Source organism: Neovison vison, chromosome 4, assembly GCF_020171115.1.
Source record: "Neovison vison isolate M4711 chromosome 4, ASM_NN_V1, whole genome shotgun sequence".
Lineage (NCBI taxonomy): Eukaryota > Metazoa > Chordata > Mammalia > Carnivora > Mustelidae > Neogale > Neogale vison.
In genome coordinates, this window is record NC_058094.1 from 55,833,197 (window position 1) to 55,845,905 (window position 12,709).

General features: G+C 35.6%; 1 protein-coding gene and 1 long non-coding RNA gene across 3 annotated transcripts in view; one reads left to right on the plus strand and one right to left on the minus strand.

Moving 5' to 3' along the window:
* LOC122904503 overlaps positions 1-12,181 on the plus strand; it is a 94,371-nt gene extending 82,190 nt beyond the window's left edge. The window contains exons 1-4 of one of the 2 annotated variants that reach the window (XR_006384210.1): positions 1,874-1,934; positions 9,867-10,017; positions 10,098-10,148; positions 12,038-12,181. This is a non-coding gene — a long non-coding RNA (uncharacterized LOC122904503). Of the gene's footprint in view, positions 1-1,873; positions 1,935-9,866; positions 10,018-10,097; positions 10,149-12,037 lie in introns of those variants that run through there. The other variant, XR_006384211.1, reaches the window with a different exon arrangement.
* On the minus strand, positions 8,524-8,799 carry LOC122904502 (60S ribosomal protein L37a-like). The gene has a single exon (XM_044245419.1). It carries the CDS (start codon positions 8,797-8,799, stop codon positions 8,524-8,526), a length of 276 nt encoding a protein of 91 aa, XP_044101354.1.
* Positions 12,182-12,709: the final 528 nt, after the last annotated feature.

Genomic DNA, 12,709 nt, shown 5'->3' on the forward strand with positions numbered 1-12,709 from the left:
AAATGCCTTTAGCATTTATAATGACTATAATAAAATGAGTGCTAACTATGAGCTGAGCATTGTGATATCTAGGAAATATACACATACATACATACATACATACATACATACATGTATTTAATCCTCAGCAGATTTCTAGGGAAGGTTTTTTATCTCCCATTTTTCAATACCTTTCCCAAAGACGTCTATGTCCTGATCCCTGAAACCTATAACTGTGTTATATTACATGGCAAAGGGACTTTGCAGAGGTAATTAAGTTTATTGATCTTGACTCAGGGAGATTACCCTAGGTTATATGAATGGGACCAATCTAATCTCATGAAACTTTAAAAGCAGACAATATTTCCTGCTTGAAGCCACAGGGAGATGGAGAGCAGAAGAAAAGGTAGTAGAGATGATGCATGAGAAGGACTTGATCTGTAGCTATTGGTTTTGAAAACAAAGAAGGCATGAGTCAAGAAATGCAATGGACTTTAGAAGCTGAGAATAATAGCCACAGTCATCGAGGATATGGGACCTCTGTCCTACTACCCCCGGGAACTGAGTTCTACCAATAGATTCCCTGAGTCTAAAAGAAGAATCTTCCTTAGAGCTTTTAGAAAGGGACACAGTCCTACAGATACCTTGATTTTGGCGGTATGCCACTGTAATTAGAGACCCCACCATATCATCAAACTTGCTAACCTACAGAAACTGTGAGATAGCCAATATGTGTTACTTTAAGCCACTAAGTTTGTGATAATTCATCACACTAGCAATTGAAATTAATATAGTAATAAGCATGGAAAATCACAGATAAATATGTAACCAACTATTGTGGTAACTACCTAATGGAAAAGAACTGGACACTATGAATGAGAATAGTAGGAGGAACCTGCTTAATGACATTCTGAGAAGGCAGACAAAAAAATGAATATATTTTACATTTTGTTTTCATTCACTACAATTGACCTCTATAATGCCAGTATTCACTTTGACAAGTACTTACAGAGCACCTACCAAATATAAGGCAATGTATTAGGTACTGGAAGGTTGGTATAGGTGAATTTAAGAGATGCCTCACTTTACGAAACTCAGTGTTGAACACAAGTTGACAAGCCATAGTCTGTGGACCAAATCTGGCTTGCCACAGGTTTTTGTGTGGTGTGTGAGCTAAGAAGATTTTTACATTTTTAAATGGTTGAGAACAAAATAAAGAAATAATATTCTATTGCATATGGAAATTATATGAAATTCAAATTTCAGTGTTCATAAATAAAGTGTTATTGGAACACAAAGCATTATTGGTTCTTTCACCTTAAAATGGCAGAGTTGAGTAGCTGTGAAAGAGTGTCCAGTAAAGCCCAAAATATTTATCTTTCATTAAAAAGCATGCTGACTCCTGATCTAGAACATTGATTAGTCAAGCATATAGGTGATCATGGGGACAAAGTATATTCAATAAGTACCATCTAGAGAAAGAATGAATTACTTATCACCTCCATTTTTCTAAGTACGTTTGACTATTCCCTCACCTTTTCCTTTAGCGAAATTACTGTTACCACTAAATTCTACATTCTCCTAAAAATATCTACCTAGAGACATTGCTTAAAGGCACGATATACAGCAATCTTTATGAGAAGCCCTGCTCTTTGCCTCACAGATGCCTGCTTTATACTGTAAGCATTTTTGTCGTTGTGTTAGCTAATTTTTTTGTCTAATGTTTTAGCTGCTTATTGATATAATTGAATCTCAAATTGTTTTTATTATATTCTGTAATACTATGGGGAGACACTCTAAATATTATAATAGTTATTAATATTAATGTTAATTACTAATGCTCTTTCACAGGTCAGTTGCTGAATTAAGCTCAGTTATGTGTTCACAAATGTAAAATCATCAAAGCCTGCACAGTGGGAGATCCTGGTTTCCTTTCTCTGGCCCTGGATACGCAAGTGAGCTGATCCTTACATTGTTCCTTGCTAATTGTGAGACAGATGCTTTGCATTTTTTAGATCATGGCTACATCTAAAGGAAGTGGCTATCTTGATAAGACCCTCTAAAATTAGAAAGTTGTAGAAATTTCTAGTAATATGTGTCTTAATAATTCAACTTGTCATGGCAACATGCAATTAAAACTTTCCTTTGGGACTAAAGAAAAAAATCCCAGTTGCTTCTAAAGAAGTTTAGTTGATACATAATGAGGAGAATAATTCAAGTAAATGGGACTGAGTTTCATGGAGAAAAGGAAAATAAAAGCAAAAACGTTTTTTAGGCCAGGAAATTAATTATGACTGCATTTGATGATTTTACAGTTTTTATTATCTTACTTATTAGATCCTCTTTTTATTATTCCCAATTAAAGCAGCATTATTATTTTCTTATTTGGGAGGGAAAGGGGCATCAAATTGCTCAAAAAGTCTTTTCCAGGGTAAATATAACTGATTAACAAATATTGACTTAAGGGGAATATATGAAACCACTGATTTTTGCATTCCACTAATACAGTGGAAGCACTTTGAACAAGGTTAATCAAAGAAGAGGTTTACTTTTATTTATTTATATCTGTATCAATATTTATATTGACATTTTAATAATCTCTGCATCAGATTAAGTTTTGTATACTTTTTTTGATTTGCAGTAAGGCAAGTCATCTGTTTTATGTAAGGTAGAGTATAAAATATTATATTATAGCTCATGTAAACTATTTGTTTTCTGTGCTTACTGTTATAACTAAATGTCTATAGATTATTTACTATATTTTATTGATTCTAAGATGCCCATTTCTTTTTTTACATTTCACAACTCTGAAATAAGAATGCATCTTGTTGTAGGTGACCTGTCATAATTAAATTGTTAGCATTTTTTTCTTTCTATGTGGCTTAAAGTGTGATGTGCTAATATACTTTTCACAATTAATTGAAATACTGAACCTCGAGACCACTTTCCAGAGAGTAGCATAGTTTAGCCGAGACTGATTATTGTCCTGAAATAGTTATTTTCCTTCTTTTTCAAAAACCTAAATTTGTGTAAACCCTAAAAATTTAGGGCCAAAAACCTAAATTTTATAAAGGTTATGGTACTGATTTTCTAGGGCTTAACAAAGTACTACAAAATGAGTGACTTAAACAACAGAAATTTATTGTCTCATGGTTCTAGAGGCTAGAGGTCCAAGATGTAGTCAGCAGAGCCATGTTCCCACTGAAGCTGCCAGGAAGTGATCTGTTCTAGGCATCTTTCCTAGCATGTGGTAGCTCTGTGGCTTATGGCAGCTTGATTCTAATCTTCATCTAATGTTCTTCCTGTGTTCATGTCTGTGTCTTTGCATAGCATTCTTTTTAAAAGGACATCAGTCATTTGGATCACAGGCCCACCTTATTCCAGTATGGCCTCATCTTAATTAATTGCAACTTCAACAACCCTATTTCTAAATAAGGTCATATTCTGAGGTACTGAGTATTAGGATTTCAACATATGAATTTTGAGGGACACAATTCAACCCATAACAGTGGTTACATTTTGGTCAGTGAGATATAAATAAATGTCAGCTTCCAGACACCTTTAAGACAGAGTTGTCATGTATTTTTTTTTACTACTCTTTAATTCCTCCTCCATCTTGCTCTCTGGAGGGAAGATATTGCCTTAGAATATGAGAATAAAGGACAAAACTCAAATATGTTAGAACAGTGACCTGGATGGAGTGTTGGTTCTTAAAAATTTTGTAGAGCACAGCTAGATACCAAACTTGGGTTTAAACCACTCCCATGAAGTTTTCTGTTACTTTCAGCCAAACTTAATTTGAGTTGATATATGAACTTTTCCAAAATTAGTTAGAAACTTGGCTTTAACAGTAAGCCATTCACATGTGTCTTGAACTTTAGAACCTCATTTTTCCATTTGTAAAAGGAAAATAGTCCTATCTATCTGAGTGCTGGTGTGCACAACATTTAACACAATACTGACACATAAGAGGCTGCTGTTGCTGCTGTTATGGAATTTTTTTTTTTTTTTTTAGATTTTATTTATTTGTTTGAGAGAGAGAGACAGTGAGAGAAAGCATGAGCGAGGAGAAGGTCAGAGGGAGAAGCAGACTCCCCATGGAGCTGGGAGCCTGATGTGGGACTCGATCCCGGGACTCCAGGATCACGCCCTGAGCCGGAGGCAGTCGTCCAACCAACTGCGCCACCCAGGCGTCCCGTGCTGTTATGGAATTTTTAATTTGAAAATAGGTGTTAGCAACTTGCCATAGTATTTACTCATTCGTTTGTTCATTCAACAAATATTTATTCAGCACTTTCCATGTACCAGGCACTGTATAGGCAATGGAGATGGAACAGTGAGTATAAGCAAATTGTCCCTGTTCCCTCTTCAAGAGGCTTGCACTCAAGCTGGGAATAAAGAAGAAAGGCTTGGTGATGGTGGAGAGGTTATGCACATGACCTATGACCTAATCTATTTTGGAATATTTTAAAGGGAGAAATGTGGAGTTGCAAGAGAAAAAACACTGTGCTTGACAGAAACAGCCTATGTCATAAATGGGAGACATAAGAAAGTATCAGATCTAATGTCACTCAAAATCAAAGTGGCTTGCCAGCATACCTCACATTCAACCCATGTATTTCAGTTTGCATTTGTTCTGATTTTTAAAAAATTATATTAATTTAATAATACTTACAACAACAAAAAAGACTGTGCAACACAACATGCCATCCATATCAGTAAATAGATGTTCCAAGATTTTGGTTTGAAAAAAAGGCTTTTTAAAAATTATTATTGACAGTGATTATAGTAATTATGACTTTTCTTGAATGTTTTATTCTGAATTATATTTCATCAGTACTGTGTATAGGAGTTGTCTATATCATCTTTGAAGAGAGTTGCTCTGTCTCTAACTTGAAAGCTCATTATTTTTGCTATTTGCCTTTTCCTTCAAATAGAGATTTTTTTCATGGTCTTCTTGTGTTTTCTCAGCAGGAATACTATTTTAGACAGATTGCTCTGTTCATATGTTCTGTCTCTAGAATTGGCATGATTGTGTTTGGGGCCTTTTATGGGAGAATTATTGGAAGTAAGGAAGGTTTCAGCTTGGTATAGCTAAACCTTGTCTTTGACCATTTTGCAGTGAGTAATAACTGTTTAGATTGTCATTTATCAGACCCTAAGACTCCAAGCAACAGATTTGCCATAAAAATATATTTTCAGAAGGAATTATTCAAATTGTTCATATTAAATTACTTCCCAGTTAATAAAAGTGAAATGGGTTCATCTTTTGAATAACGTTATTACAGAAACTCGAAAGCCAAAAAGATAAACTCTCTGGTGACAACCTAGTGGGAGACTGGACACCTGTGGCTTTATTGATACACAGTGTCTAAAAGTAAACAAAGCATAGTGCAATAAAAGAACGGCCATGCTTACATTCTTGTCTTCTCCAGTTTATTCAGGGGCTGGTGTTCATCTTCTGCACTGGGCTCTGCTCTTCTCAGTTACACACTTTGACTGTCAGAGCCTAAATATTTATAAAATGAGAGTCTATGCACCATACCAGTTACAATAGCTAAAATTGTCTTTCTACCATGATAGAGGACATTTAGACAATGTAAAATTATATTTTACTTATTATGCCAAAGGATTTTTATGATTTATAGCTATCTGCAATAAATTTACTTTCCAAAATGAACTGATCACTAATGTGGCTCCTGTATTAGAACTATTGCATAGTTTTATTATTGTTTATTTGGTTTAAATGGTCTGTGATCAACAACAGCAAAAAATCTGTATGCTAATTTTCTAGCCTACAGGCATGTTTAGCTGTGTTTACTTCTCTTTCAATATAAGGAGAGTCTAAAATATTTTCTGATACTTTATGCCTTAGAGGAGAAAAAAGTAAAAAAAATTGTAGTTTGTGTTAGATGTTAAAATATTTGACAAATATGACTTATAATGTTCTATGGAATTTCAGTACCTCTTTTGGTCTTCACTCAAAACAGAAGCTGTTTCTGAATCTACATGTACTCCAGATAACCACCCATGGGTGCACTTGAGCCATTGAAACGTTCCTAGCTATGGGCCCTTGGAAAGATACATTAATACACTGTGGTGTGAGGACTACAGTTCATTTCAAACCTTTCTCATAGTCATGACTGGGAAGAATTTCATGCTTTAATCACATGCGTAAATTCATACAAATTAATGTTTTCTCCTTATACTTCAAAAGAAAATAACACCAATTTGATGTTTGCACGAATTGACTATTGATAGATGACATTTGGAGAGAAAGAGTCAGCATTCTCCAATAATATCTTTCCTTTTTTGAACATTGCCATGTATAGCCCAAGGCATTTAATAACGTCCTCTGATTGTAGTCAGTGATCAAGGATATGTTAGAAGGCAGAGTGTCTATGGGACTCTCGATCTCATCTTAGGGACCAGACAGTCCAAGGGTAGAGGCAGAGCAGGGTGAATTCAGAGTAGCCTAGGTTCAGACCCATGCTATAGTTTTATGATTTTGCAGTCTTGGGAAATTTATCAACTCTCACTAAGCCTCAAGTTTGTTTTTTTTAAGAATTATTTATTAGAGAGATGGAGAGAGAGCCAGCATAAGGTGGGGAGGGGCAGAGAGAAAGGGAGGGAATCCCAAGCAGGCTCTGCTGAGCACAGAGCCTGATGTGGGGCTTCATTCCTAGACTCTGAGATCATGACTTGAGCTGAAATTAAGTCAGATGCTTAACTGACAAAGCCACTCAGGTGCTCCACTAAGCCCCAGGTTCTTTTTATTTTTTAATTTAAAGAGAGAAGTGGAGGAGCAGCGGGAGAGAAAATCTGAAGCTGACCCTGTGCTTAGCTCTGAGCTGATGCAGCGTTGGATCCTGCAACTTCAAGTTCATGACCTGAGCCAAAGCCAAGAGATGGCTGCTTACCTGGCCACTTAACAGACTGAGCCACTCCAGCACCCCAAGCCTCAGTTTTTTTGCACAGCAATGATGATAGAGATGAAAGACAACATTTTTCTTTTTTTAAAATGGGGGAACAACAAGATGCTGTGGAGTGTGGCTATTAACTATTAAGAAATGATAATTATGGGGTGCCTGGATGGCTCAGATGTTAAGGGTCTGTCTTCAGCTCAGGTCATGATCCCAGGGTCCTGGGATTGAGCCCCATGACTGGCTCCCTGCTCAGCGGGAAGCCTGCTTCTTCCTCTGCTCCTCTCCCTGGTTGTGTTCCCTCTCTCGCTGTCTCTCTCTCTCTGTCAAATAAGAAAACGAAATCTTAAAAAAAAAAAAAAAAGAAATGATAATTATATGATGTGGTAGAGGTTCTAGCTAAAGCTACAGTGGCAATCATACTGCAATATATAAATGTATATCAACTGGTTGTATACCTTAAACTTACAAAATGTTAAACTTGCACATAACAAATATATTTAACTTAAAAATTAAATTTAAAAAATAGAATATGAACTCTGAGGCAAGCTAACCTGGGTTTGATTTCTGACTTCCTTCATTTGCATGGGACAATTATTTAACCTCTCTAGGCCTTACTTTATTCATTTTAACATTTATTACAGTGATAGTACATTTCTCTTAGTGTGTAATTGTAAGACATAAATGAGATTATCCTGGTGAAATTGTAAGGGCCTGTTTAGCCAGAGTGGCTCTATCTCAGTTAAACAGCCATTTTTGTTGTTTATGTAATAAAATATGGTTGACCAGTCCCTGATAACAGAGCCCAAATACAAGGGCGGGTCAGGTCAGGTGGAGATAACAGAGCCCCGAATGCAGGGATGAGTTGGGCCAGGTGGAGACATCCAATCGGTGGAGCCTGCATACTGTCTCCCTAGCTACCAAAGAATGTGGGCCCCACATTTTGGGTGCCAGTTCTGACCAAGGTGATAGACTAGTTCAAATATCTACTATAGGGTAAATTGTAATTCAATTGGCCACCCATGTGTGACCTAGCATGACTGTGCAGCTTTCTCTGTGTGTTGCAATCTCATTGGCCACCTGTGTTTCGCCAGGCTCAACCACATGGCCTTTGCTCTATAAAAGTTAGTCTGTGAGGCTGGGGGTGGTTGCCCTCTCTGTAAGAGGAGGCCCCGAACAGTCGGTTTGATTCTCGATGCTTGGAGCAAAATAAAGCTTTGCTTGACCTTCGCTTTGTATCAGTCTCGCTGCTTGACCTTCGCTTTGTATCAGTCTCGCTCCTTTGATTACGGACCTAACAAAGTATTTATAATGCCTCCTGGAATGGAGTAAGTGCCCCAAAAATGTTGTTTTTTAAAAAAAATTGTGTGGGGCGCCTGGGTGGCTCAGTGTGTTAGGCTGCTGCCTTCGGCTCAGGTCATGATCCCGGGGTCCTGGGATCGAGTCCCACATGGGGCTCTCTGCTCAGCGGGGGCCCTGCTTCCCTCTCTCTCTCTCTGCCTGCCTCTCTGTCTACTTGTGATCTCTGTCTGTCAAATAAACAAAATCTTTAAAAAAAAAATTTTGTTACATAAATTAACCCGTTTAATATATGTTAGCAGTGTTTCAAATGGTGGAGCTTCTACTGGTCCTTCAACTGCTTCAGTCTGATGGCTGACTTTGCCATGAGGGCGGAAGTGATGTTGTAGGTCCAGGTGCCACCAGCAATGGTTTTCATGCAGGAGCCACAACGCCAGAACCCCACAGCTTGTCTTCTCATCTTGGTTTTGCCACAAAAGGAGCAAGTGTACTGGGTGTGCTGGCTTATTTCAATCTTCTTCACCATTTTCCTGAGGGAGACACCATAACGGGTCCCATATTTACCCAGGATTCTGATCTTCTTGGTGCGTTTAGCCATGTCGCCGCAAACCAGGTCTCTAAATGCTGGTTTTACTTGTAATTATCATGTGCTCCATGTGGAAAAGTTGAGAGTAGTTTGAGAAGGAAGGCATATACTAGATCCTGAAGGGATTATTTTCCTGTTGTAAGTGGAAATGGCCTGGAAAGTTTGCATTCTAGCAAGATCATACTAGCTGTGTGGATAAGGAGCTTTGTGGAAGAAGGCTTACCCTAGAGGCACACCACAAGGTCCTCAATGAAGATGGAAAAAATAGGGATGTACATAAGATGAATTTATGGATTTCATGTTATATTTCAGATAGCGTTGAGAATATTTGGTCACTATGTAAGAGGTGAGAGAAGGTGATAATCTTTTTGTGCCTTGAGCAATAAAATCATATGATGATGGTCATATATGATAAAGGTAGATGATATTCCCATTAATAGAGATAAAAAAAGCAGGATAAAAAGGTTCGGAAGGATAAAGATGATGAAAGTAATTTTAGAAAATAAGTATCTATGCCCAGGGCTAATTACATGATAGTACAAGGTTACAATGGTTAAAATTGGGAAACAGTTACACAGATCTCCTTAGGAATTAGTAAAGATGTTTGGAGAATCACACAGAGTCTGATTTCTTGCCATCCAGAGTTACAGTATGATTGCTCCTTTGAACAATCTAATATGCACTTGAGAAAGCTGGTAGAGAAGAAAATACAAATCTTAATTTTTTGCCTTGACATGAATTAATTAAATTAAATAACTGGGCTTGTCTTACTGCTCATCTAAAGATATATGAGCTAAATGAATTGAGTGATGTTTTGAAATGATTATTATTTTGGACAATGAGGACTGTCTAGAGGGCAAAATACTAGAGATAATATTACAGTGAAGAAATAAAAGGGTACTAGATATCTGGAAGACAGAAGGGAGGAAAGATAGAGAAATGCAAGTGGCAATAAGACATTTTGTCTCTTTTGCATCATTACTTAGGGTTGAAACTTAATTTTTCCAAAGAGACTTGAATAGGTCTTTCATTCATTCAGTAAATACACATTAAATAACGACTGTTCTGATCACTTCTAGGAGCTCAAGATGAACAAGAGTTAAGGGATCTGCCTCAAAGAGCCTGTACGTTACTTGGAGGAAAAATACTAAATTATCAAGTGAACAAAATAAAGAAGATTCATATTGTGATTGGTAAAATAAAGGAATTAATAATGAGACATGATACAAGGTAATGGAAGTTCCTACCTTGGTTATAGAAGAAAAATTTCCTCTTAGGAGATAATGAAATCATTTTCATGTATCTTACAGTGACTGTTAGAAGACACATGGACAATTTAGTAACAGAGATTTTAAAATAAGGTATTTAATTTATATTAAATATATATTTAAAAAATAAAATGGAAGATATTAAGGTATACTTATATATTTTGGAGAAAAATCAAGTTTAAAGAAGAAAATGTTGATGTAGGATAAATGGGGATAGTTTCAAAAGTGGAGTCTTGAGCGGTGAACTGTGATGGGATCCTGAGCACAAACAGAGCAACAGGCTATGGTAGGAAATGGGCATTCCTTCTGTTCAGGAGAAGGGAAGTTGAGTGTATTGGTATAGATGCAGAAAAAGTAATAGTTTTGTTAATAGGCAAAAGAAAGATCTCTCATCTGTCTTTTTTTCTTTCTTTCTCTTCTGTTACTTGTTTTATTCCAGCCCAAGTAGGCAAAGTCACATTTAAATTGTTCACCATGATGTGCTGCTGATTTCCAAACTTCTAAATACAATTAATTAAAGCTTTTCCCACGAGTAAGAAATTCATTTTAATGTAAATGCTGACATACTGAGTAGAATTTATATTTGTATTCAAAGTTGGAAGGAAATGTCTTGTGTAAACTATTAGTTCTATAAGAAGGAATATACCCAACATTGAGTAATTTCATGAATCATTGGTCTCTGCTGTTGCACATAAGGACATTTTTTTTAGATTATATCCAAAGCACTGCTATGTAGCATTCTAGTCATGTTTGTAGGCCTACAGGGAAACATTACATATTCTTTTATAAACAAAATATCTTAACATATGAAAAGAAAACATTAGAAAATTGCTTTAATAAGAACATAAAATGCAAAATCAGCAAGAATTTTCTATATTGAAAAGTAAGTTCTTAAAAATGTCATCTTTGCCCAAGTATAAGATTTTGATATGCTAGAAAAGCAAACTCATATTTCAGTGTAATTCTTTGTTTGATTAACATGGTAAACATTCTTAGAGGTCTGCATCTCGTATGTTATTTAAATCAATTATGATGCTAATTGGTCTAGAAATCATAATAATTCAGTAAGCTAATGAATCCTTAAATCCTATTTCTTAAATATTTAAGTACAGAATTATGAATTACTTTTGGTTCCCTACTTTCCCTAGGACTTCGGTAACTAAAAATCAACATTTTCAGCTACCTATGCCATCATTCTTTTTTTACTATTTGTTAACTCCATGTATATAACATTTTGCATACTAAAGTTTTAAAAAACTATTATCATGTAAAGTTTTTGGAAAATACAGGGTCATTTGAACTTTCCAACTTCCATTCCCTACCTAAATCAATTCTCAGCCTAATAAATTAGGTTTCTTTTTCTGCATTCATTTATCATTAACTAATTCATTCAACGAATATTGATACCTAATATGGTATTATTAGACATACAGAATAAGACTGCAGAGGGCCCTGACCCAAAGTTTATTGGAAAAAATAGACATTGAACTAATAATTTCAAGTGTGATGAGTACAAACGAAACAAGAAAACACAGGTTTTGTGAAAGTAGGCTGAATTTCACAGACCAGAAGAAAGATGGAAACAATCAAATCATAGAAACATGAGTATTGTCCAACCAATTCTTGACCTTAATTTTCAAACATTGCTTCTTACATTTTTGGCTGGGAAATACACTTGTATAATTTTGGAGAATGATGGTATCCTGCTGCTTGGCCTGAGTAGATTAATAACTTAAGTTCATGGAACAAAAATCATCCTGATTTATATATAATTATAGCATATTTAGTTCAGTCTGATAATGAAACTTTATCTACAGTTGTCCAAACATCTTGGGTCTAGAAATAGCTGTAGGTCTCCAAACAAATCATTTCTAATTTTTATGTGGTAAATGTAATGACAACTTGAGAACTAGCTTCTAAATGAATAATGTCAGAAGATGTATCAGTGTTTCTAATTTGTACTCTTCTTTTTCATTTGGCAGATAAACATTTTCAATGGAGATGATGAAATCAGTGCAGACAAGGCTGCTTTTATTTAAAAAGAGGAATGAAAAGCATGCTTTTTAAGCTAGTGGATTGGCAAACAGAGTCCAAGGTTTTAAAAGATCTGGCTGTTGTCCGACTGATTTAAAGGTATAGATGCCTAGAATTTGAAAGACTTACTTTGAAACTATTTTTTAAAATATGAATTGCCTGTGTGATAAAGCTTGATAGCTTCCCTGTAATCAGTATCAAGATACATAAACCTTTTGCACTGTTCCACTTCACAAGAAAATTCTTCACATGACCCCTGCTTAATCAGTAGAATTGTATGAAACTATTTCACATTTTAACGAACCAATGTGGGTGGTTGGATCACTGTATGATATATAATACAAGAAAGAATTTTGAAATTTATTCAAGGAAGAAATCAGTTTACCAAATTGCAATCCTGATTTGTTTACTAGAATTAAATAGTTAAGGTCTAGCAAAAACATAATAAATTGGGATGGATTTTTAGTGGATTTCAAGTACTAGAGAGCTCAATTCTTTTACTTAGCCTCTATAGTAAGTTTTATATTTGAGATAATTTTAAAATTTCAGTTAACTAAAATTTGTGTTTGTGTATTATATGATGATATTCAACATCAGGGGATAGTATTAAAAAGTAGAAT

Excerpts from the sequence above, each read along its gene's own strand:
- LOC122904502 (XM_044245419.1), bottom strand. The coding sequence starts at position 8,799 with ATGGCTAAACGCACCAAGAAGATCAGAATCCTGGGTAAATATGGGACC.